Below are 27,862 nucleotides of genomic sequence, written 5' to 3' on the forward strand. Positions count from 1 at the left end.
CCAGCCTAATTTGCACGTGTCCATGTCTAATGGCGGATACCAGCTAAAGGCTAACAGCTGGCAATGACTGAATTTTGCTATTATGGGACCAAGTCATTGGCATTCAAACCTCAATAGATCAATATTTCCTAGTGTTTCCCGGGATTATGAAATAAGTTCAGCACAACCAGTGTTTTGTGATCTCCTTCCGATTTTTTTTAACACTTTTTAACACTTTAACACTCAAGCAGGGTGGTAGAAATACTTGGGCAAGCTTCCTCCCCAACCAAGAGAAAGAGAGAGCATGGAAGTAAATACCTCATCTTGACCCGGGCCCCTCCGACGGCAGCGCACAATGACAACTAGACTTTTGACAACTTGGCAAAACCCTTCGTTATATATCAAGATAAAATTTACGTCAAAATATTTAACCCAATAAAATTTATTCACTTCCACTTGATTTAAATACTCACTTTACACAATTTTGACTTGGAGTGGGCAGCCATTGTTTCCCCATTAAACTTCTAAAATTTTTTAGCTCTAGCTTCAAAATGTGGGCATTTCAAGTGGTGCATTGGTCGAGTGCTAATGAGAGGAGATTTCTCGGATGCAGTCTAGCCTCCCAAGCCCTGGATGCACATTGCTGAGCGAGGGGGCAATAACGGGCCATTGAGGCATCCCAGTGCTCCCCACACAACTTACAAGGGAACCAAAGAAAACAAATTATGAGTATCCTCTTTCTCATTTACCTCTTCGCCAGCGCAATAAAAAAGAATTTCCTCAAGGATATTAATTTCACCATTTCACAAACGGCACAATGTGTGCCACATGCAGAGAACTAACGCAAAAGAACTCAATTAGACAATTTCTGTGAGTGCATTTTATTATATGCTAACAAAACTAGATTCAAAACAGTAATTTAAACTTACTCAACAGAATAAAGGAATGATATGTTAATCACTGTACCCTTAGTTACCAATACTTTTAACAAAAATATTTAGGCGGTAACCAAAACAGATTTTGGTATTCCTTCCAATCTTTTTCTCTTCCAACATATATAGTGAAAAGACATAAAAACGCCAATTGAAAAAAAAAATGGTAACAGTGTTTTCATTACATTGAATGATGAGTGAGTTCAACTATATACAATGCAAATATATTTCCAGTTCACCATGAGAGAAAGAGAGAAATTAAAGAGGGCAGGTACAAGCTACTTCGAAAATTAAAGAGGTAAAAATTAATTGCTACCTGGTGGCCACTGGAACTCAGATAATCGGGAGAAATGACGGGTAATGGTAAATTAGTCCATTTAACCTTCCAATTTTTGCTTTTACTCATTTCTTTCCAATGCCTTTAAATATCCCACTCGACATTCACAAAACTTCCATTAAAAGACTTGGCAGTTAGACAAAAAAGAAGCCGACGTGGCCACTGCCTGACGTTCGTTTATAAATAAACAGTCCCACGGTGAATCCACCCTGGTCCCATTAAAAGCACTAGGGCATTTATAAATACTTATCATTTACGTATGCACAGTCTTCCCCAAAGCGCGAAACCCCCGAGCACTTCAATTTACATCAAACATGTACAAGTCTCTGGAAAAAAATTCACTCACGGACTCCACTCGCGAGGAGATCAACCTTGCTTGTTTGCTTCGAGTGGCCTCCACCCCCTTCCCTCAATACACCCCCTTCCCCCCCCCCCCCCCCCCGGGGTCCAAACACCTCGTAGCAGTCACACACTCACACAAACACGCATGTGCGCATACACATGCTAAACACACACGCGCAGGGACGCGCACACCGCCTCGTGGGACTCCAAATGCAAATGGGGCGAGAGAGTGAGAGTTCAGGCGTGGGCGAGGGGCGATCACAAGAAGCCCATGTCCAGGGCATTGAGGAGCGCAGCCGTGTCGCTGTGCCCGGAGATCCTCCAGAAGGGAAAGTTGAGCTGCGGAGGAGGAAAAGAAGAACTGGTTGAGTCACACATTAGAACAATTAGATAGACATCCCCACAACACTGTGACACTGGCATAATGGTTGAATTTTAGGGCCTATTATTACAAAATAGCATACAAGGCACGCTCATTAAGTAAGGACAGACGTTAGGATGGCCGTTAATAATATATATTTGTTAGAAAAAGTGTTCATCGATTGCTTTAATTTCCTACAAACCTACTTTCACCTTCTTACATTATTGCCTTTCACTTCCGAGCACATTTCGTCCCGCCGCACCGGCATAATTTAATCCCTCAACAAAGAAGTTCTGCCCAGGGATTAAACCGGTTGACGACGGCAGTCTTGAGTTACTCGTCATCGTCCAACTGTGGTCTACCAAGTCCACCAAGTTTCAGGTGCAAGGAGAGGAAATAGTCGTCACAGGCACCCTCTAACTAGATCAACAATTAGGGATTAGCGCAATCCCCATCTTGTTGACAGCAGTCCAAAAAATGCTCATCCACTCAACATTCTTTGCTCTTTACGTTGGCCACTGAGCATTTTCACTTGCACACTATTCGTGACACCCGAGTTTTCCTCCCGCAATCATGTGAACGATTGCAACAGGAAAAGAGGAAGTCCAACAAGAGGAAATTTATCAGCCAGAGCACTAATCCCCAATCATTGATCGGATGCAGTCCTTGGCCCACTCGTTGAACAGTCTGAATAAAAACTGTACCTTCCGCTCCGCTCTTCAAAAGATGCATTTGTGCCCCAATCATTCAAGTCTTGAAACCATTGCCTGACCTTTTCCTTCGCTCATTACTGTGCCCATAGTCCATAGCCCAACTATCAAATGAATTTGGACAACTGAAGATCCTTTTGCTCTCAAAAATTGAATCACAGCACCCAATACGCAAATGGTGGGAGCAAGATTCTTTGCAGCATTGTTATCTACGTTCCCCAAAAGGCAAACGACTAATAAACCAAAACAGTAACTTCTTAGGCTTTCTAAAAAATGAATAGACAACTCTGCAATTGTCTGCATCTTTGCTCTGACCCACCAATATTTATAAAAGAAAACAGCCCTTACTTTTCGAATATGCCTCTTATTTTTCCATATTTATTTCTTTATAGTCAACTGAACGACTATTTAATAAAAGAGAATAAGAAAGAACAAGCACATAATAAATGGATTTGCGGCTCTGGAAAAGTTAATTTATATGTTGACTGGAACAACATGCTTTCCACTCAAACACATGTACAAGCATTCAAGATCAAATCGCAGCACGTTTCCAAAAGTTATACATGTATTTTCCATATTGTACTTATTAGTTCAATTCCATTACCAGGTCATCAAAAGGAATATAGAGGCTGGGAAATTGCAGATATTACGAGGTCAAGACAAAGAATGCAGTGGTTGTGTTGGGGATGAAGGGGGAGAAGTGAAGGCTAGAGAGGAGAACGGCACTCCAGAATTTTACTTGTACAGCAAAACACTCGCTAAGTAAAACAACTTTTCCCAAATAAAAGAAAGTAAAATAAGATAATGCGATCCATACTGAAAAAATATATTATGTAAAAGGTTTATTCAAAGAAAACTATACGAGTACTTAAACTATCTAGTACCATGGGTTGTTTTCACCTTTTCCTCCATCAATGAATGAACCAACCTGGTACACAAATTCAATTTTAAGAAAGCAATTAACAATTGAAATAATTGGTTCATCGATGCATTCCAATTTTTTTTTACTAGAAAGCTGTTTACATTATCAGATACCATGAGTGCCATCTCTTAGTAGTAGACAAGGGTTCCTTTGAGTAAGCCTCATCTCTCCCTAAGACTCCTGTCAAAGTCTCAGCAATATCCATCACATGGATTCATTTTCATAGCCAATTGAAGCAACAAACTTGTGTTTATTTACAAAAATGAAAAAAAAAATGTTTCGTGAGGTGGTTAAATACTTCTATTTTTAAGGTTTAAAATCAAAAGAGATTAGAGCGGAGTTGAATGAAGCTCGTGGTACATCTATCTCCTTCTGCATTTGTGACAGTTTACAATTGGGTTAATGATTGAGTGATTAAACACAGCTGCACATCCACAAATGATCGAACATCTTCTGGGATGTCCAGTGGAAGTGGCTTCCTTGAAAACGATTGACAAAATCCACAATATGGTTTGAGTGATCGGCGAATCAAAGTTCACAAAAAATAGTTGAGGCTACATGCATATCACAATGCTGTTTTTTCAATTAGACACAAAAAATTGGGTTTGAAAAAATCTCGGCAAGATGGGTTTTGCGTTTGCCCTCAGAGGAGAACAAACACAGGTGTGAGGTCAGTTTGGAGTCTGGTTTGTTGTGTCTCAGTCACAATTCTTATGAGTTTCTGCAATGATACATATGTAACTGTGATGAAACATGGATACACAAGAACAAAGATAAAAAATAAGTCAAGACAATCTGTTTCTAAAATCTGGCTCCGAAGAAGGTGGATAAGGTAAAGTCGTCAGACAAGGCGGTGATGGCCATGGTTTTTCTGGCCAAGAAAAAACTTCTCTTCCATTTACACACAATGCAGGTCCCCATGGAAGCCCCGAGGGACTATTTTTATATCCAAACTAGAAAAAATGGCTCAGTGGAAATCTCAGTCAAATGAGTAGGCCGTCGCAGATCAGAGATAGTTGCCTATTTTGAGGACCTTCTGAAATTCTGCTTTATGGTTGGCTTGAAAAAGTTGAAGAAAAGCTGGGGAAACTTTATTGAGCAAAATGGATATTTTGTTGAAAAATGCAAAAAAATCAACCCAAAATTATTTGTTTTTCTACTTTGTCCCGAGGACCTATCGAACGACCCACATATAATGAAATATCTATAACAGAAGAAGAAAAGATGACCCCATTTGGAATGGATTGTGATAACAATGACCACTGATGATGAGAAGTGAGTGGTAAGGAAAAGTGAACAGTATGAACTGTGCGTGAAGAGGAGCCCTGCAAGAAGAGATGCACGGAGAACAAGAATGGAAAATAGTGGGAAAAAAAGAACGGCGAAAGCTTAAAGAGCTCGGCCTGTGAAAAGGCTCGGTGGATAACTGGATTATCAAGGATGATAACAGCATTATGGGATAAAATCCGCAGGAGAGACAACCTCTTAAGGCAGCATTTGATGGGCAATGAGGGCAGAGCTCACCACATAAGTACTATGATCTATGCGGTGTGAAATTCACACGCGGTACAATGCAGGGGATTAAGGGGGCCAGTTTGTTCATTCCCTGTGGGACATGCAGTATCACTCATGCAACTTGCATTTTTTGAACAGGATGGCTCAAGTGGTTCACCAGTATTTTGAACCCAGGTTCAAGTTGGTTGAGAATCTTAAATATTTTAAGTTACGGACCATGTAATTTACCCAAATTTACCAAAAAAATGTCACACCTTGGAAGGGACAAAGCAGGGAGAAGGCATTTCCCTTATGAAAGACACCAAGGCAAGAGGATAAGTAAGCAAGGCCCAGTGCTGTGAGGGGGGGGAGGCGCTAAAAACACCTTTAACTAGGATGTGTATTCCCCCAAGAGCTGATCACAGGCCTCAGACGCAGACGAAAAGGGAGTTCGAAGAATGTGTCACTTTCCCGGGCTGCCTTCTGAGAAGGTCGCAATCACAAGAGGAACTTGAACCATGATAATGTACAGGTATATGTGCCCATAACTTTTTGTGATAACATCAGTGAAAAAATTATTGACAAATGCATTGACCACGCAAGCACTAAATGGAAACAGGTTATGTGCTAATTTGAGGACAGATTAGAAAACCACCATTTGGAAAAATCCCTGAAAAGAGAGTTAACCAACGAATTTGGACTCAATGGGAAAACTTTGGTCTAAGATTCAAGTGATATTTATCACATTTCCTCAATCTAGGCACTAAAACATCAGAGGATCCCTTTAACTAATCTATTAAGTGTTACCATGAAAAAATCTTCATTTCCAAGGCATGGATGCTTGAGAGACAATTGAGAGAATTCCATCAGTTTTCAGCTCATGGATAATGAAAGCCGTGGTTGGCTTCCACCTTTGCAGCTACTATTACTGTGATTGTGGCATGTCAACTAACCTTGGTTAACATACGCACTTGTGCAGAGTGGAGGGAGATGAAAATATGGTGAACATGGTTTGGGTATTTGCCATCTGCATATTCAAATACCTAATTTGGGAGAATCACTCATAAAAAGGTAGCCATTTTCCTCCAAGTCATTTACACCCTTCCTTGGCAATTATTCTACTCTCTTCAGTGCTTTACATTGGTCATTTAGCACTCGCGCTCCCTCCCAACACTCATTGCGAGAATCTGCATTTTGGAGACATTCTAGCACCATCTGTCAACTCACACGTCACACCCCTGATTTGTGAACTTTTGGGCGCAAGCAACACTGCCTGCAGCAAGCCAGCTCACCCGAGGCTTAACTCAGCCTGGTTTTGGCTTCTTCTCAAACTAGCATCCACTTTGGAAGGATGACAACTTCAGACAGAAGCAAACAGGAAGGGAAAATTGTAGGAGAGTCGATGCATGCATCACCTCAAAAGAGACCCACAAGGACTCTTTCCAGGGTGGCAACAGCATTGAGAGAGGCGCACCCATTAGGGAGGGGAGTTCTTTGAATGATATGAGGATCACCAGTCTCTGGTGCCCCTGAAACATTTATTAATGGTGTCCCAGAACTTTTTGACAAGACGCCGCACACTGGGAAAAAAACTTTATCTACTTTGTTGCCAACAAAGGGTAGCCAACACATTTTTTGGGCAAGCAGCCGCAAAGTAGCGAGCCTCAACGCACAATACAATGCACGAGGAAAGGATCAAAGACTTTGCGTTTCCACAGGAGAGAATTTATCGCAATGACTATTTTCGCCACACAGTAGCATCATCTGGCTAGGGCAGCAAAACTAGTCGCCACAATGAAGTCTTTCTTGTGGAAACGCTAAGTCTTCGATTCTTTCCTCGCGCGTCACAAATGGATCTCCACAAAGCCTCGGCCTCAACTCGAGTGTTATCTCTCCTACTTACTCAACACCATGTTCTTAGGGACACCACAAGATGTTAATCTGTCATACAACGCAATGGCTAATTCCAACCCTCCAGAGTGCAATAATTCATACGCTTGAGGCGCATTGCAACACTCAAATGCATAAGCCAGGATCACATTATCGCATAATTTGACATTCGAACAGTAATGACATTAGAATAACAAGGCAAAGTGAGCCAAAGGAAAATTATAAAGATCTAATGGACACGGGCATTCTCCTAAAGCACACAGAGGCGAGATTTGTGAGATTTCAAAAAATTTCATAAATGACAAGCACGCACTTTGACCACCTCAGTAATGAAAGTTTCATTCGGTTGAGATATACTTCATTGGGTTGGGAAATTGGGATTGGGCGTACTGCATTATGCCGAGCTGTGCCTGTTAGCACTCGCACAGTACTGCTGTGCAGATGGTTGCCAAACATGAGCATTGGAGGGGTGAGGGATGGTCACCTGTTTGGCTGCTGCTTCCTCGTCCTGCCCGTCCCCCACCACCACATACGTGCACTTCCTCCCGAACCTTGAGACTATTCTCTCAAAGCAGCTCTCCTTCCCTGCAAAATAAATGAGACATGCCATCAGATCCCCGTTGAATCACTCCCTTTCATACACCATCTCCATGCACCTTGCATCCAAAACCAATTCTTACACTTCATACATCAAACTAGACCCTATCCATTGCACAACATATGAGGCACAAATAAGCAAAATGGCATGTCAAATTCACACATCAGTATAGGGGGTTATGCAGTTCCTTCCCCTGTGCCGTTAATGGTCTCCCAAGAAGATCTGGTACCCGAAAATTCAGTTTGGTGGAACTGAGGGTGCCCAGAGAGGCTTGCCTGAGAATCAAACCCAGGCCCTCCGGTCAGTAATCCAATGCTCTACCCCTGGACCAGTACCACTCTCTTCCCAGCACCTCTAAATGTTTTATAACATTTCAATCATAAAGATAATTTAATGCTTTGAAATTACAATATGCTTTTGTAAAAATATTTGAAATTTAGGCTGGGCCAGTCATTTGTTTTTTTTTTCTTGTCTATTAGATTGGTTTAGCTTTCTGAAAAAAATACATTCCCTTTGTGATAGTTCTGTATTCTCGCAAAGCTACAATTCCAACCTTGTGAAAATGGCTGAAAACAAAATGATACACTTTTCATTGCAAAAATAAAAATTAATCACAAAAAATGAAAAAAGAGAGTCTCCGTATATACACAAGGGCAGTTTGAAAGGTTCTCTAATTATCATCAGATGTCAGTGCTAGCGCAACGAGTTTCCCTTGTTGTAATAGGTAATCTTTTTGAGTGAACACAATGTGTCAGTACTCTGGGAAGATATCTCCGGCATGGATGCCTCTCTGTTTTTTTCCCTGTGTGGTGATTGGCAAAGAACCAGCCTCACGCTGCTATTTTGCACAAATGCAAGCGGCAACTTGGACATTGAACACCTGCTTGTTTAACATTAAGAAAGTCCACGACCCTTCAAGAAATATTGAGTCCAAAACTGCAGGCTAAATGAGATGTGGATGTCCCGGGGAATTTCTGGGTCGCGCCATGCGTACGAGGTATTGCCCAAATAATGAAGCAATGCGCACCAGAAATGTAATTAATGATAATAGCAAGTCGCATTTTTACTAAATTTTGAAGCATCGGAAAAAGTAAATGTCCCTCCATAGCTTTCTAGCAAAAAGGAATTAGGTACATATCATAAATAATAAACTATGTATTTTGATTCTTTTTTGCTTTTACTAAACGAGTTCACATTTCTGTTTACTTCATTGTGCGATAGAGGAAAAGGTGAACATGATCCACATTCCTAAACAATATATACATAATTTCCTTTGAATAAACCTTATACATAATTTATTTGTTTTGACATGGAATGCATTTTCATAATTTACATTTATTATATCCAGAAAGTTGTTTAACTTTACCAGAAAGATCGCAGAACAGATTATGCTCTTATTTTGAGATTCCACTGTAATGCCATTATTTACTATTCATTTCATCAATATTTCAATCCTACAGATAAGTTTTATATCCTAAGATAGGTTTTCTGCAGACTTCCATTCTTATTTAATTAGAGTTCATTCCCCCAACCCTTGATAGTTTTTCTGCTTCACATCCATCTGAATTTGACCTCTATTATTTTCATACATTACCTATTTTTGTGGCCGAGTAAATATTTTCAATCGGAAAAAGTCCCCCGAGTCCAAAGAGGAGCACTTTTGCCAGGGCAGGCACCAGCTGTGTGGTAGTCACCAATACATTGACACAATTAGACCTGTGAAAGAGAATGATTTGAGTCAATTTGAGTGCTTTGTGTGCACAGCATCAAGTTAGGATGAACAGCCATTCAATTCTGATGCTCTTTTCATGTCATTCATGCATACATGCTTTGGCATACAAAACCACCCTCTTACTTTCACCACATCTTAAATCCACACACAATGCCATTTACATGTACCCATGAAATATGTTTCATGAGCACTCTTACAAGTTTTTGGAGGCAATTGGGAATATGTGAATTGAAGCATTTCCCTCGTTATAACATAAAAAAGTCTACTCTTAATCTAAAGAGTAAAGACGACCAAAATATTTACCAAGGACATGCTCAATAGTATTAATATCAACCATGTCCAAGAATGAACTGATACTCTTTGAATTAACAACCAATATTTCCATTATTATCAACATTGTAAAAAGAAGCATTCTTCATTCAATTACAGAGTCAATAATACATGATTCAGTCATATCAAATAATTATCCAACGCTAAGTCTTTATTAGTGAAGGTCATAATGTAAGAGTCATGGCAGAGTTGACGCTACATTTTGTATTCTTCAATTTAATGCCTTGTCTCGAAGTGAAAATAATTATCACCGTATTTTACTCCCAAAACTTATATTTTCTTAAGATATGAAATGGCTACGGTGGATGAGAGGTAAGAATCCACTATCTACCTGGCCCACCCAGGAGCACTTTAAAGTTTCAAAACAATGCACTAGGTCCCCACCTTGAATTTATCAGTGCCAAGCACTTTATTGCTAGCGTGAGCCAATTGTCCGTTGTTGCTTCAATCTCAGCACGCAGCTGTAGCCACGCTTCCCGTTTACCAGCTCCAAGTAAACCTGCAAAAGGAGGAGATGTTCATTGATCAACTCAAAGAACTCATTTCACTTGGATCTGAAAACAGTACCTCTCATCAGATGAGAGGCAGTGCAGCAATACACACATAACAATGACAAATCATATTTTGAAGATTGCTCAATCAAAGAATAATTAACTTCACCTGTAATCCATTTTCAATTCACGAATTTTAATAAAATACTCTTAGGTTTTATTTTTTGCATCAATATATTCAACCATAAAACATTCTATTTGAAATGCTAAATCATAAATAGGAAATGTTGGCTCATGGGTGAGCAGGAGAATCTATTTCTATTATTCAGATAGGGTTTTATTCTGAGACCAAGAAAGAGGATTACGGTAGACTCCCATTAAATCACTCCTTGGTGGCACGCTCCCCTTCTGAGCTCATTCATTTCTTGAGGCCCTGATGCCAACCCATGCAAATAATCATGGTTGCCATGATTTAAAAGCCGCAAAATTTCAGAGTTTAAGAGGACGCCTCGGTAGCTTAAGTGGCTAAAGCACTCGACCGGATATTGAGGGATCTGGGTTCCAATCGCAGTCAAGGCAAATGATTTTTACACTCTGAAATAGTTGCATTGAAATGCAGATTAGCAGATGACTCCGTTAAAAGTTACTATTGCGGCATCTCCCGCAGTTTCTTTGGAATGGTTGCCATGTCAAGGTGACTTCTATTGTGCATTCACAAAAGACTTAAGTTAACATTTGCCCATGTATGAGTAGACAAAGGGGGCAAAAAACTTAAGAAAAATGATACTTGTTCATGTAAAAATATCAATACCACTCCAAAAAGTCACAAGGACCCTAACTTGTTGCAAACTAAGCTTGATGGTTCATTATTGGCCTTAGAAAAATGGTTTAACCGACTGCTTGTAAATGTACTAAAAACAAATTATATTCTATTTAAAAAAAGATGGGAAGTGCCTCAGTTTTACCTCTGCTTAAAAGGCCAACCCATAGCACAGCACCAAATTTTTAGGTTTGCCTATTGATGATTTCTTAAAACTGGGGGATTCATACCAATGCCTATGTTCCACTTTGGCAAAAATTCCACAAAATCTTACTAACATTGTGGATTTCAATACACGGGATGCGGCACTTTAATCCAGACAAACAGGTGTTTCCTCAAATGAGGTTTTCTTGCAAAGGTTAGCAAAACCTTCCCCAGCAGACTCCTCTGAAGCATTATACTTAGCCATAATATCATAAACAGTCAATCTGGGGTACCCAAAAAATCAAACTATTTCACTGGGCGAATGCCCAGTGAAATGTTTGAGACTTTTGCTAATGGCGGCTCTTCGATTGTACTTCGCACTTGTATATAACATCTCGGCCATTATTTTTAGGTTATGACTGTTTACTAGATGCCTATAGCTTTCATGGACGCCAATCGCGACCTCAAGTGGAACTACTATACGGTGGGAAATTCAAATTGAAATTTGTCTGGAGATAAGCGCTGCACCCTGTACTGGAAATGGTTTACTATGGCAACTTTCAGTCACATTTGAGCTATGGAATTATTTCATGGGAAGTACTACCTGGCTTCCGCGGAGTATTAATAATGAAGAAAAGATGCATTTGGTACATTGCAAAAATGCCCTCATGGCAAACATTTTTTTAAGAATTGAAAATTTTAACTTTATATTGTCTGTATATTTATTAATTATGTATGTATGTTAAGGACAATATGAAACAGCAAATCACCATTGCTTAAGTACATGGACATAATACTCGACCGAGCGTTGATGCACATTTATTACGCCACTCTTCTGCTATGCATAATCAAGAGACCCTTTCATGTGGCCATCAAAATTTTCAACTATCTGCCACCAGACATAAATTCTGCTCCATCTAGATATCTAAGTAGACAACAATCCTTATAAGAAATGCATAGACATAGTGGCAATACAGCAGCAGTCACTCTTCTGGCAAAATACATTTCCAATGCTCCAGGCTGTAATTATTTATTGTTCAGCTTACATTTTTTTAAACACACGCAGTACCTGCAGGAAGTTATGATGATATTAAGGAGTTCCATTCAACACTGAAAGTGTGTCACAAAGTAAAATTGTTTTTATTATAATGGGGAGGATGCTGGGCCAGCGAGGATGGGGCAATAATAGGATAGGGATGTTGGGTTGAATAAAGGGAGGAAGAAAGTATACCGAGATAAAAAGGGGCTTGATGCAATGCTGGATTTCAGGTTGTGTTTTGCTGAGAAAGACTAAGGGAATTGTCGCTGTACCATTTATTAGCTTGTGTCCATCCCAAACTGACCTTAAATATTAATTAATCTGCTATATTAGACATAATGAGTGCTCATACCTTAGTAAAAATGGAATTCATACTACATGGAACACTGCTTTGCCACCCAGATTACAAACGCATCTTACCATACATGAGGCAAGCCTGGTTTGCACATTTCACGGGTTAGTATGTTCACAATTCTGGGTCCCTTCAAAAACATGCAAGCGACCTCCAACGTACTTTTTTATTAGTTTAGATCATCATAGAGAAATCAGAATGCTAGGAAGCAATTTAAGAATGTACATTGGTACTTTCTGCAGTTGCTGAACTTCACTCTTTTTCTGTTTATGATCAACTCCAACCACGAGGCCTGTTTCTCATAGCTACAATTACAAAGTCACATTTAAAAGGCTTCAAAGTCTACTTGAGCAGGATCTCCTGCAGTAAATAAAATTTTGCAACACTCATCACAGCTATTTTTCAGAAAATACATAATCTGAAAGCTTCATATTCTTATATAAAACCATTTTCAAAGGACTGGTAAACTGATTTGCAGTTTTATTAAATAAACCCCAGTAGGAAGTGCCTTACCTAGGTAAAAACTTTTACTCTATCAGGATGATATTTCAATGCCCTTCACATTCATCATGTATTATTCAGTCACTCAAAAACTCATTTAAATTGATAGAGGGAATAAAGATACGATATATCATTGCCTACTTACCTTAAATGTGGAACTTTTAAATCTAATTCGATACGTGATGTTTCATTCCTAATACAATGGAATCAAAAGTTATTGACACACTACCAGGTGTCCCTTGTGAACCAGTACAGTCCAAAGGGTAGTTTAAAGTCATCCTTTCAGTTGCCACTGGTGCCTCTTGTTTCCACTATTGGATGTCCTAAAGCATCCATTGTGGCCAAAAGCTGTCCCATGGGTGGCATAGCAATGGTCCTCTAAATTTCCTCTTTGGCCTAACAATTCCCTGTTCAACCTCTTTCACGGATGCCTTGACAAGCTGTACAAGAATGCCTCCTCATTCAGGCTCAGTTGGGGCCAATATGAGTCTTCATGAATGACACAGGAGTAGCAGTTTTTCAACTGAATTATCTATCCACATACTTACAATTCTAAATAATTTTACATTAATAAAATATACAATTTTATTGAGGAACAATCTTCGTAGTTATTTCCTCAACACAACTTCGATCAGAGGTATGAGTTCTTCACAACACACGGCCAAAAGGTGACAGACTGCCCAAAGAGCATTCGCACACACATACACACACACGCATACGCATATGCAACACCATCATTCACTCACCAGAAGGACATTCACCACACTATTCCTACCAGACTACAGGAGTCAGCAGCAGTTTTGGTTCAACTGATCCATATTTTACAGCACTTGAGGGGTTTTTGTACATGACTTTTTTAATAAAAATATCTGCTCCACTGTCTGGTCACATAAGTCATCCCAATGAACAACAAATTGTCAACCCATTACACTTTGTTATTGGGAGGCTTACATTTTATCAAATTTGATAAGCCTAAACTTTATACAATATTTGATTATCCTGAAACAAAATTTTTCATGCAACATATGTAATAATGACCATTAACTTTACCTCCAACACTGTTTCTGTAATTATTGTAGGTTTCTTTAATTTTGCGATATCGAAATGCCAACTTCCTCATCCAGTCCACTCCGCCCCTGACCCCAGTGGCGAGACACAGGTTGCCATTAGTCGCTGCAGCATGGAATCCATCCGTGGCAAAGTTGTAGGCACTGGAAATATTAAAAGAATGCAATCACCCTCATGGCTTGCACACCTGCACAAATTATTTAACTAAATACCAATGCAAAGCCTTTAATTAGCTGCAGTGTCAAAACACCTTAAATGACTTTCCCGAATTCCAATCACATTAGTCTCATTTCAAAAAAACATTTGTCATGGTTTTGTTTGGCTTGTAAGAAAAAATAACATACCGACAAATTTTAGAAAAGAAAGAGAGTGAAAGGTGGAAGCAATTAGCTTTGGCAGAGAGGGAAGCCAATACCATTAAGGACCACTGGTGACAAAAACCAAGGGCTAAATAGTGCCTTGCATTCACATTGGTGAGGCAAAACAAAGGAACACATGGTACAGAGCCAAAGGCAAGTTCATCTTTTCCCTATACCAATCCAACTCCCTCCTTGATTCTGTTTCTCCACTTCACGTTTCAACAGTCCTGGGTGTCATCGTTAGCCTGACAAGCCACTCGCAGGATCGCACATTTCATCCAAAGGCTGACAAATTTTGACAACTGAAGCCAAAATGACTACCATAGATTCATTACAGCAGTAACTGATGCCTTTTCATCTTCTTAAAAGCAACCACAAAAAATCTCTTTTACACTTTGGATACTAAGGACAGAAGTGTTGCTCACGGGAAATTGAACATTAATGGAAAGTGTTCCTTGCAGGAAATGGAAGCAAAACCATCGTTATGCATCTCTCAATTTTCCACAAGATACCCTGCATCAAGAACACTGCCTACATAAGCCTTTGGAGTCATTCTACTGTCACTGAGGCTCAATGCTTATCTGAAAATAATCTACTGAAATTTTACCTAAGAGGCACAGATTGTCTAAATCTAGTTGCAGCAACTGGTTAATACAACTGTCTGACAGGAATACCAAGTCTTTAATTTTAAATTTACTGGGTGATCCAAACGCAAAACAAGTTTTCAAATTTGACTCCATATATTTGATCAAGGGCATTCCTTTCTTCTTCAGAGGACTTTGTCTTCCCTGCCTCCATGTTGGTTGCATTGCTGTCGGCAAGTTCTTAATGTTTTTAAGACATTAAATTTCTGATTTTCCTAAAACAAATGGCTTCAGCCTCTCAATGCCATCTACATTAGCACCAAGAAACGCAGTGAAATACGCACAGCCGTGTTTGCTCCCATGGCAACGTTCCCCTTCCAAGTCTATGGTCTCGAGAAGAGAGAGAGCATGCAAAGCTGTCTTAATGCATTTAGCAATTAATTAAGGATTTAAACTCAAGACTCAACGTACATGGTTTAGTAAACAATATTATCATGCATTTTGACACTTGATGCCATGAAGTCATCAATTTTTAGTCTTTCTGTAATAAGTAGTGATTTTTTTATAACATAACTCTATGTATGAGAACTTATTCTTGGATTCAAAGTATGGGCACAGAAGTTAATAAAAATTATACTTTTTCATCATTATGATGACATAATTTAAATATAGATGATATTATTTAAATAACAGGATAATATTGCATTAGAAAATACAGAGATTCAAATGGCACAAAGAGAACATATTATATGTAGGTCACACAAATCCTAGGGGTTCAAAAATATGTTTCTCTATATGCATTAACAAGTGAGAACAGGAACTTCATGTTTCCAATATATTGAATATTTCAGATCGGTCACACTCCATTCAACACTTCACGCACTTCCCAGGAGATTTCTCCATCCCCAAATCAGGCGTAAGAAAGATTTGAACACTTGATATGATGGTCAGGGTAAGGCAAAATGAGAAATTATGAAATTTGTGCACATCAAACTGACTCAACCGGATCTGTCCCATTATTCCCGGAGAGCCATTGGTTTCATCATAGGGAAAGGAATCTTTGGCTGTCACGTTAACAAATCAACTGCCCAAGCCTCAAATCCAGGCGAGATCAAGCGAACCCTTCTATAAATCAAACCAACAAGTTGATCACTTTGATTGGTTGCATACGGATTGTATATGCAACATGTAGCAATACCTCTCTTATGGATGACACGCACTGAAATCAATGCCAAAAACACTAGGTACACACTTGCAAACTATACACACACACACTGAGAATTATATTAGATTGATGCTCATTGCATAATGAAAAAAAAACGTGGATCATAATAATCGAATCAAGAGCTCAAGTGCACCAAGAAATTATAACATAAATACATAAGCACAAGACCATTAAAGAAGGCCTTGCATTAAGATTCCAAGCTGACCCTGATGTGCCAACCCAAATGGTTTTGTGAATTTTTCCAAGGTGAACATGGGAGTAGTAGTAGCATTTAGGGGAGGCGACCAACAGCTGAGGTGATTTTCGCCACAGGGGTTGGACAGGAAAGGATGAAGGGTGGAGAGAAACCCGGCGTCGGCATTAGCCTACTCTTTGCAAAAGGCGCCAAGGGGTCCGCAGCTTAACGTCCCATCCGACGGATGGCGTACTCACTCAAAGTGCCCTCCACAAAGCACCTCAAGTAGGGATCATGATACCTCTGAAAAATATTCAACACCGCCGGGATTTGAACCCGGGCCCTCTGGGTGGGAAGTTAGCCCCGCACCATCTCAACCCCCAAGGTGAACATTATTCTACTTAATCCATTTATTGATTGTTTATCTCTAGACACAATGAACAATAAATCTCAAAATATTCAAAAATTAAAATAGAGATTTAGCATTAATTGCACTGTTTTTTTGGAGGTCATCCATCCCACTCCCTCTCCCTCGACAGCACTCCTCTCTGTGGCCGTACGTAGCCTCAAGCAACACAGCAACCATTGCTTACTCACCTAAGATCCTGACCATTGTCATCAGATGAGACATCATCTATGTGGACTTGGTCACAATCCTGGAAGAAATCATAATCAGACTGTTATATTCACTTCATTCACAAAATCAATGCGTCATACATCATAAATGGCTCTTATTTGGCTAATTTAAAAATCTTCAACACACAAATGGCTTCAGGCAGATTACAACTTTCAAACCATTCTCAAAAACACTCCCACCTTGGATTGCAGAATGTTGCACACCCTGAAGTTTGCACTCTATGCAGGGAGAGGGAGGGGTTGATCCCGCTGTGATTGTGCGTGCTTCAACTCACTTTGAGGTGCTCCTTCTGAGCGCGCATGCCAATGTGTTGAAGGCGGATTCACCCGAGGGGTCACAGGAGAGAGAGTATGCATAGGGGTTGTAAGGGGCGGGAGGTGATGACAAAACCACTCTCACCCAAATGTCACCTTCACGTGGTAGAAACAGTTTCAACTGACGAGGATATGATGAGCAAGTGACTTCCAGGAGAAAAACGCAACCCTGCACCAAGTGCCATTGACCTCATGGGAGGGCAGGTAGTGGGATAACCACCCCAATGTTCCAGGGGCAGGAAACTATCCACAAAGTCAGAAGATACCCCAAGCAGCAATGGCAGAAGGGAAGCCTAACTACGGAACATGCCACAGGTGGCAGAGAGTGAAAGGTCTATCACTTACAGTGGACCACTGCAATTACATAAAAATAAGCAGCCGCACACTAAGACTAATTAAAAATCAACCATGCATCTGACATGTAACAAGTGGAAAGGGTGGTTCCACACCTGTTCGCCAAAGGTGCAGCTGAAATTAAATTCTAGAACATATTCTTCCCATCTCCACTAACTGAGTTTTGGGCTTGACTTAATCCAGATTCAAAGTGCATCTATGAAGTGCTTAGCAAAGATAAGAGTGTCCCATGGAGGGACCAATCCTCCACCACCATGAGTGGTGCAAATAGTCTCCCCAGACTAAGTCTGGGGAGACCAGACTAAGGTCGGAGGTTAGTCCAACTCAGAGGAAGGCAGAGTCCTTTACTCACCAAATCAATGGGCTGAACATTACAGACGTCATCAAATTCAAACAGCGCAGAAACATAAAGAAGTAAAATCAAAAATGAACTTATCCCAGTGTAGATGCAGCACTATGGAGCAGAGAAACTAGTATTGAAATAGTATTAAAATTATATTATATTCCGACTGTGCACAAAAAATTATGCTAAACGACAGGCCAGCAAGCCATGAGAACAGAACTTGACTCAATTTTTTGGTGGAGACTACCTTAACTTAAACAAATTTGGTTTTTGCTTGAGACTACCTTAAACAACATAGATTTTGCGACAGTTACTTTAATGGACTCAACCGCTGTTGACCATCAAAAATTCAATAATCATCATAAAAATCATTCCCCCTGATCGTACTTCAGACGGTAATGGGTTGAATATTTTTATATGCATGGTTTCATGATGGACTAAAAGCAGAAGATAAGTGTCTTTGAATTTCAGCAATGCTGTATTGTCCAATTATGAAGTGGTCGTGGAGCATTCTAATATCTATTTCATTTCTAAAAGGTTCATTACTTATTAATGGGTCAAATTTTATCTTTGTGTTCAACAAGAATTTGAGGTGGCTGAAGAGTTTGTTACAAATAGGTTGCTGGCAAGGAAACTTTCTGAAAGGTTGCAGCACGGCCCATCCCAGGCAGAGCAGCAAGAAGAGGCAATGAAGAGGACTGACATAAAGCAGTGGATGCTATCAAGACTGCGTGTACCCAAAATGGTAAGAATAGAAGAGGTATGAGGAAATTACAGCATTATGATAGTTGGGGAAATATAAGGAGCTCACATTGTGTTGATACAAAACATATTATTTATTATTATTTAGGTAATCTACCCGTTAAGGTAGGTTTTTGGATGGACATAATTACTAATTAAATAATTTGTGACCCCTAACAAAACACTACATCCTACTCTACATTAGGTCCCTCTTCAGCTCTGAATACTTCCTTCCTCCCTTCATCCCGTCAAACATCCCTATCCTGTTCCTTCCCTTTCCTCGTTTGCCTAACTTTCTCCCTCAATTACAGTCTTCAACATCCCGCTGCCGGTCAATACCCCCTTCATCCACTTTTCCTGCCTCCATAGGATTTCTTCCAACAAACCCCTCTCTTCGCCCACCATACTTCCTTATTTGTTTTCTTCTTGGTCCATTTCACCTTCTCCATTCTTCTCCACAACCACATTTCAAAAGCGTCCAATCTACGTCTATCCTCCTGCTTCAATGACCACGTTTCTGCGCCTTACGTAGCTATGCTCCATATCAAAGTTTTTACGAGTCTTTTCTTAATATCCTTACTCAACGTCCCTGTCATGAACTCCCTCCTTGTGAAAGCCTCTTTGCCTAGCGCAATTCTTCTCCTTACATCCCTACCACTTTGACCGTGTTGGTCCAAAACACTACCGAGATACGTAAACTGTTCTACCTGCTCTATTTTTGCCTATTTTACTGTTTAGCTTTGCCTTTTCCTTTTTAGAAAATCACATAACCTTGTTGTATTAATATTGATTTTCATTCCATACCTGTCGAACTGAATTTCCAATTCACTCAGCAATGCTTGCAACCCCTTGGCTGACTGACAACCTAAAGCTTGGTCATCAGCAAACCTAACTGATTTTATGAATTCCCCGCCCACTTTCATTCCTACCTCTAGTTCTTCCCATGCCTCTTTGATCATTTCCTCTGCATAAAGGTTGAACAGCGACGGTGATAATGGGCAACCCTGCCTTACACCCCTTCCTAACACTGCCCATCCGGACTCCCCGTTCCCCACTCGCACCTGAGCAGTCTGAGACATGTACAGGTTGCGGATTAGCCTCCTTTCCCTCCAATCTATTCCTATTTTCTGCAATATACTCATTAGTTTTTCCCAATTCACTCTATCAAACGCTTTTTCGAAATCTACGAAAGAGGCAAATACCTCCTGGTTGTGTTCTATATTCCTCTCGATTAATAATCTCATTACTGCAATGGCATCACGCGTACCTCTCCCCTTCCTAAACCCAAACTGATCATCCCCTAAGTAATCACTTGCCCTACTTTCTATCCTTTTGTTTATGATCCTGAGAACAACTTTAGCTGCGTGGGATATATCAAACTTATCGTCCTGTACTCCTCACATAACGCGGCCTTTACCTTTTTCGGAATAGGAACTAAAACTGCTCTCACAAAGTCTTCCGGCCAGATTCCCTCCTCATAAATGCTACGGATCAGCCCATATAGCCTCTTCCTCCCACATTTTCCTAAGCATTTTAAAAGTTCCACGGGAATGTTATCCACCCCCACGGCCTTATTTAGATTCATCTCCCTTAATGCCCTTTCTATCTCATTTTCTAGTATGCCTGGACCTAGGGTATCTTCCTCTACGTCATGTTCCTTTTCAATGTCTAACTTTGTTGGTCTAAGCTCTTTACTATACAGTTCTTCTATATATTCCTTCCATCTCTCTTGGATCTTTCCTGTGTCAACTATTACCTTACCCGCCTTCTAACTGTTAGCATAGATGTCCCTTTCTTACTTCCCGATAAAGATTTAACTTTGCTGTACAGCGCACCAATTTCACCCTTCCTCTGCAGACTTTCCATATCCTTGCAGTGCGTCTTCCACCATGCTTCTTTTGCTTTATTTGTTGCCCGCCTAAATTTATTGTTTAACTCTTTGTACTTCATTTTGCCTAACTCTGTACTGGCATTCTTCCATTTTCGCCACTCATCCATCTTTGTAATCATCTCATCCGTGATCCATGGTTTCCTAGTCTTTTTCGCATTAACGGCTCCAATAGTGTCTTTTGCGGCTTTTGATAACCCTTTCTTGATACTTTCCCATTTGTCTTCGATTGTACTAAGCTCTTTATCATCCTCCATGATTTCCTCTACCGCCTGTTTTTACTCCTTCCGTTTCAAACCATGTAATGCTTTTGCATTCCATTTTCTAACTCGCCGCCCCTGCCTTATCTTTTTGAAACGGAAGCTACATTTCATAACAACTAAATTATGGTCAGAGTCCGCATCTGCTCCCTGGAAGCTGTGGGAATTTATCACACTGTTCCTAAACCTGTGTCTAACCAGAATATAATCTAGCTGATACCTTTCTGAGTCACCTGGCATTTTCCATGTATACCTGCGTCTTTTGTGGTGTCTAAACCAAGTGTTGGTGATGACTAACCCCTGTCTCTTGCAGAACTCAACTGCTTTCTCCCCGCGGTCATTCCTCGTGCCTAAACCGTAGTCCCTCACCTCATCACCATCTCTTCCTTCGCCCACTGTCGCATTCCAATCCCCCATAACTATCTAATGTTTCCCTGCAGGAACACACGCGATTATGTCCTCTAACTGATCGTATATCCTATCGACCTCTTCTTCCTTATGGTTGCTCGGTGGCATGTATACCTGAATAATAACCAAGTTCGTCGGTTCTGCCTTTATCTCTACTAGTAATAATCTATACGTTACCTGCTCTATGTTGACTACGCTTCTTCCTACCTCTTCATTTAATACTATGGCAACCCCTCGTTGGCTCTCGTCCCCGCCGCTGTATATTATTCTATAATTATCACTCCAGTAATCCCCGCTATCCTTCCATATCACCTCGCATAGGCATAAAATATCTATTTTTCCCCTTTCCATCTCTCACTTAACATTCTCCAATTTCCCTGTCCTCATCATTGTCCTAACATTCCACGTTCCTATTCTAACTACTTTGGTCTTCTTCTCCTGCGTCCTATGTCCTGCTGCTGCTGGTTTTCCCTTGCAAGGGTTTCGTGGGGATGACGACGGCGGAAGCCTTGCATCCCCCGCTGCTGGGGCTCCCCGGCACGACACACGGCCGATTGGGCCGAGCCCCGTAGTTGCCAGGACTCAAAATCTCTGTTTTGTCCATCATATTTATCTTGGGAATGATAATTGAGGTGGTTTCCCGTTGCCTTCCTCAATAGTGTTTTTAAAGTGACACCATCACTTACTGGCCGCCCCACTGGGGTCAGACGCCATAGCAGCCGCCTCACTGAGGAACAGACGCTGCGTGGACTACCTTTCGTCTGGCTCCTAACCTTCGACCTATTTGGCATGGGTGACCCTACCAGGAGCAATTATTATTACTCACACCTCCCTCATCTCAAAGGTCGAAACTAGCAAAATATAACCATCATTTATATGTATATGAAATAGGAACGAGTCACTAAGTCAGCAAAAACTCAAATTCAAGATCACCTAAGCAGCACCAAATTTAATTCCTCAGCACAAAAATAATAAAGAGGCCACTCAAAGATTAGAATATAGAGTATTCAAAGATTAGAATAGGAATAAAACAGAAAGTACAAACAAATTATTCTTGCTAGTCAGAAAGGTAATCTCAAAACTAATGAGACAAAAAAAGAGACAATATGAAAGCAATACACTCCTGGAAATCGAAAAGGACTTCCAGGAAAAAAAAAAAAGAGTCTAACTATGAAAGGAAAAGGGAAACCCTGTGCTTTACATAAAATAAAAATGCATAGAACTGTTTAAATATTTTGCAAGCCTGCTAAACTATCCAACACCCAAGGAAAGACATCCGCCAACAGAATCCATTGAACTCAACCCAAGCACCAGATGAAGAAGAAATCATATGAGACAAATTAAAAAACTCAAAATACAACAGAGCATCTGATGAAGATGGAACTGCATTTTAGAAAGCAGCCGGCCCACATACCATAAATAAAATCACACAATTTCATGCAAAATATTTGGCAAACTGTATCAAATCCTGCCCATTGCAAAAATGCTCAAATGCCTCCATTACATAAGTAAGAAGAGAGATAGGATGTAAGCAAATGCAGAAGAGACTCTCTCTTTCCAATCACATACACAACTCTCTCTATCACAATGCATCCTTGGCCACAACAAATTGAACTTAAACCGGGTGACTACCAAGCAGGCAGGCTTCAGGTCGGCTACATCATGCCTGGAACAAAGTCTTGGACACAAAAAAGTGTGCAGCAAGAATATCAACTGCACCTTTGTTGATTCCAAATATCTACAGCTAAGACACAAATTGAAATCCTTTAAGAAAGCATAGAGAGTGTATGCCTCGAAATTTTATTTAAAAAAGGACACTATCACCTGTAATAATTGGCCAACCAAATTTCTAGAAATGAATACAACAGAATCAAAAAAGAGTTTCAAATGTAAAATATTCCGGTGAACAAAATATACAATTCTCATTGAAAAAAAAATGAAAAATGCCAAGAAAAGGCTTTTCCCACAACCCCATTCTCCCTGCTCATGTTTATTACCCTTAATTTACCTTTCCTCTGAAAGTGTGGCGATAAATTTCAGAATAAATTTACTTGGAAATTCACTGTGAAAATATTTACTCACATAAAATGGGAAGAACGTAAATTGCATATTGAACTGATTAACTGCCTTCTTAATGGACACACTGTTGTCAAAAACTGTGATAACTCTTGTTCATATTCACCGAGTGTTTCTTACTCTCTCTTTTTAATTATATTTCTAGCCAGATGGCCCATTTAGAAAATTATCTCAGAATAGTTGTTCAGATAACATTGGAAATTCATCATATGCAGTGACATCAATTTCCCAAATTACATTAAAAACTGATTAAGAAAAACTGCTTTTCTGGCTCGACCTCACAAAAACACTTCTACCCTTCTGAGATATTTAGAAGAAAATATGTATCAGTGTCAGTAATATGACCTGATTAAAATGGACAGAGAACTTTTTGCCACGTGGCTACTTGAGGGTTAAAGATCGTCAATGGCTATTTAAATCGCCCATAAAAAGATAAGTGAAATATTAAAACTTTAGGATGCAGTTATACTTACTTCAACGTCGTTAAAAAAGAAATGCGTATCGGCAAGGTTGAACACCATCTCCTCCATCCTGAAGCCAAGTTGGACCACACTGTGCGCATCCTGGAGAGAAACCAAATGAATCAATTACTTTCTGTCACAGAGCTTAAATTTGTAAAACTGCAATTTCATCAATATTTTAAATTTAAATAAAGACTCTTGATTTACACCATTAATAATAAATGACATTGGTATTCCTTATTAAAAACAGCGAGGGTAATTAAATAATTAAGGTATATGATTGAATTTCACAGCACAGCCATTGATACACTAATATTTCAATTTCTTATTGTCATGTAATCATTAATAAATATAAGTGATGACCCTGAGAGGTTTATCAAAAGTGATTCATTTAAAGAGGGATACATAAGCCGGCATAAATTTTTCTGATGAAAATACAAAGCATCCCTAAATAGCTTTTTCAATCTCACCAAATCATCCACTTTAAATCTTCATCATTATTTTGGTTGAAAAAATAAGCTATGAGGATAATCCCAGAAGTACCCGACCCAGCAAATAAAAAACAAACATTTTGAAAAAAAAGGTGTTTAATTTTCAACATAATCTCCTTTCAGCTCCATGCACTTTTCCCAGCGATGTTCAATAAGTTCGATACCCTTTTTATAATAAGAACTGTATTGCTCCTCAAAATAGCCATTAACTGTCGACATCACTTCTTCACGGTTGGAAAATCTTTGACCACCGAGCCATTTCATCCAAGATTGGAGGGTGCCAAGTTTGTCAAGTGTGTGTACATGCCTGGTGCCATACCACAAGCACACAATGGCCGCTCCTCAAGAAATTAAACATTTGCAGCATTCCTCTCTTAGTTTACTATAACACATAATGTACCCAAACCAAAGACAGTAAGTTATCAATTCATGAAAAAAACTAAATTATTTATTTAAATAAGAATTTCACACAAAAATCAATATTTTTCATGAACTACCTTTTTAATATGGATAAATTTAGGGAACTTTTTGAAACTTTTCGCCTGGTCCAGATAGATTTTGAGGAATAAATACCATGAAGCACCATAAGATTTCAAAATTAATAATTATACATAAGTGATTTGATCATTTTAGGCAAAAAAGTTTTGTATTGTTTCATTAATTTCCCAAATCTTTGATTGAAAGCATCAGGTGGGTTGCTTATACCTGCTAACGTACCAAGGGTTTCTCTGAGACAAAATGACATCACATACTATAACTAGTACAGTTTCAAGTTTTTTAAGATTTTGTGGAATCTGGAGTGCAAATGTGCAGTGCAAACTGGGTGGCAGCCAATCTGTCAAGTGAGGAGCGGAAATACCTCGCTCTCTCTCCCCACCGACCATTCCATCCCTCCTTGGCAGTGGTGCGCCCCTAAAATATGTATGAAATTTCCCATCCCACGAGTCCCTGCACGCCGAGCAGCAATTTTCGCCCGAATTTCCGCAGTCCCTCAGCCGGAAGGAGGAGACGGGAGAGAACGCCTCCCTTCTCGTCCCGAGGCCTGGAACGCAATCAAAGGAAATCGGCTCCCGCACTCCCCCTCCCGCGAAAGACGCGAAAAGAAGCGAGGCCCGCGAATGCCTTGGTTTGCCCTCGGGGTTCGCGTCTTGTCTGATTCAAAGGGTGCCAGGGTGCGCCGAGGGGGAGAGTGGTCCTCGAGGCGAATCCCGTGCCAACCGCAAATAATTTCCACAAGGCTCGTTTTCGTATGCATCGCGATACAATTATAAACACAATTCCGATTGGAATCGACCTTCGACCGCGTGCGCGTATACACCCAATGGTGCTCACGGCGTACGGGGATTGGTGCTCGCACGGGGGTGAGGCAAACGGGGCTGCCTCGAGTAGAGATCCCGACGCGACGCACGTGTTCCTAGCTCGCGTCTCCAAGGCGAGGGGGGTATCCGTCGTCGCGATGGCGACCGACTGTCTCGGCGGTCGGGGAGGTCTTGTGGTGCAGGGCGGGCGAGAGGGAGAAACGCTGCCTGGACGCCATCCAGGACCCCTTGTGCCCTGTCAAGCGGATGTCAAGGCGCGGCGGACAGGGGGCGCCAGGTGATCTCCCACTTCTCTCGCCACATTAAAACAGCGGCGTTTATAAATATAATCGATGGCCCCTCTCTCTCTCCGGCCGCCACACGCACGTCGCGACGAAGGCGAAAGGGGCAGGGGGAATGGGGGTGGGGGCGGCGGAGGTGGTCGAGGGCCGCCCATTTCACCCTAGACCACGGCCTGCTTACATGGACCAAGTCCCAGGCCATTTCCAGGTTTTTAGAGGCCAAAATAACCAATTTTTCCATACTGTTTTTCCGCACTTTTTGATATAGATATGCCGTGAGCCATGCTAAGGGTATTTCCTTTCATAAAATACAAAATAAATTCTACTTGGAAGCGATTTCTTCATAAAAAGAAGCACCACTCTCTTTCCATACTGGGAAAATCCTCTTCCTATTATCAGGAAATGCAAAAACACGAGGGAAGTGTAATTCTTCGAAAATGGCGAAAACAGCAATCATTCCAACAAACAGAGAAACGACCTATCCCGGGCAATGCACCATGGGTGGACTGGAGGTATACAAATGAACGCACGCAGGCGCGGCAATAGAAAAAAATCCAATTAATATTCCCAAATTCTCAAGATGCCTTTTAAGACACTTTAAAAATCAAGGTAATTTCCAGATTTTCTAGACAAGTGGCGACCCTGTCCACGACATGAATCGATTCAAACGATGCTTAAGGGTGGTTGAATAGGTGAAGAGGGAGCTCATGTGCGTCTTATTTCCAAGCATATGGTTTATTTTTAGTACCCTGCAAGCCACCGCCAGGGTGCGTGGCAGGGGGTTAATACGCACCAGACTAATTTTGACTCGGATGTTTTTACCCCTACCGCGGTCGGAAATATGTTATTAGGATTCCCTATCGTTCGCGAAAAAAATTACACTTTAATCTATCCGTTCTACAATTAATCTCCCTAATTTTATTCACGAGATGTCTCCTACCGTAGTACGATGGGGGCAATAACACATTTTCAACTTCACTGCCTAGGAGACCTTCTAATTTATGCAAGAGCTTCAATCTGTAATTTAACCTTCGCTCAGTGAGTGATTCCCAGCCTAGCTCCTCTAATATTTTGGATTCGCTATTAATTTTATCATTAAAACGTTTTACAAATCTAGCTCCTCTACGCTGCACGCGATCCAATTCGGCAATTAATCCAACTTCGTGAGGATCCCATATAACCAGCAGTATATTCTAAATGTGGCCTAACCAGCCGAAGGCACAATTTCCCTTTGATCTTTCCATCACATTTACCCAGACTCTTCTAATTCATCCTAATTTTTTGTTAGCTTGTCCACATATTCCCCGCATGTGTTTCACCCAGGAGAAATCGTGAGTGCCCAAGTATTTAATGGAGTCTACACATTCCATTTCGGTGTTCCCAATGCAGTAGGCGTTCGGATGGGAATTGCTCCTTTCCAACGAAATTATCACATTTCACTTTTTTAAGTATAATTCTAATTGCAGAGTGTCGCACCAGCGTTGTATAGTAGGAAGGCCATCTGTTAAACCACTGTGTCCTCAGGAGCACGGATATCACGGTAAACCACTGTATCCAGGACAAATAAACGTATCTTGCAAGTGAATACGGAGTCAATGTCGTTAACGTAAAGTAGGAATAAAAGAGGTCCGATTACACTTTCCCTGGGGAACACCTGAAGTAACTTCTACTGCATTTGAGCGAACTCCATCTATCTCTACCTCTTTGTACCCGACCATTCAAAAAGACTTTAATCCAACCCCGGATATTTTTATATATGCCATATGCTTCTTTTGCAAGTAGTTAATTATGAGGTACTTTGTCAAAGGCTTTCATCAAATCTAGAAAAATCGCGTCCACTTGATCATTGCTCTCTCCCGAAGTAGGAATATAGTATCATGAGCAAAGAGCGAAAGTTGTGTCTC

General features: G+C 40.5%; 1 protein-coding gene across 1 annotated transcript in view; it reads right to left on the reverse strand.

The window, feature by feature from the left end:
- Nucleotides 1–1,678: 1,678 nt before the first annotated feature.
- The window catches only part of eya (eya transcriptional coactivator and phosphatase 2), a 295,670-nt gene continuing 269,486 nt past the window's right edge, over nucleotides 1,679–27,862 (reverse strand). The window contains exons 12-18 of the mRNA XM_071592607.1: nucleotides 23,880–23,969; nucleotides 16,983–17,041; nucleotides 14,025–14,185; nucleotides 10,012–10,126; nucleotides 9,160–9,281; nucleotides 7,452–7,552; nucleotides 1,679–1,929 (exon numbers count right to left, since the gene is read on the reverse strand). Of these exons, the coding sequence (XP_071448708.1) occupies nucleotides 1,849–1,929; nucleotides 7,452–7,552; nucleotides 9,160–9,281; nucleotides 10,012–10,126; nucleotides 14,025–14,185; nucleotides 16,983–17,041; nucleotides 23,880–23,969 (729 nt within the window). The 3' untranslated portion in view covers nucleotides 1,679–1,848. The remainder of the gene's footprint in view (nucleotides 1,930–7,451; nucleotides 7,553–9,159; nucleotides 9,282–10,011; nucleotides 10,127–14,024; nucleotides 14,186–16,982; nucleotides 17,042–23,879; nucleotides 23,970–27,862) is intronic.

This window comes from Hetaerina americana, unplaced genomic scaffold, assembly GCF_022747635.1.
Source record: "Hetaerina americana unplaced genomic scaffold, ioHetAmer1.1.p SCAF_5, whole genome shotgun sequence".
Classification (NCBI taxonomy): Eukaryota; Metazoa; Arthropoda; class Insecta; order Odonata; family Calopterygidae; genus Hetaerina; species Hetaerina americana.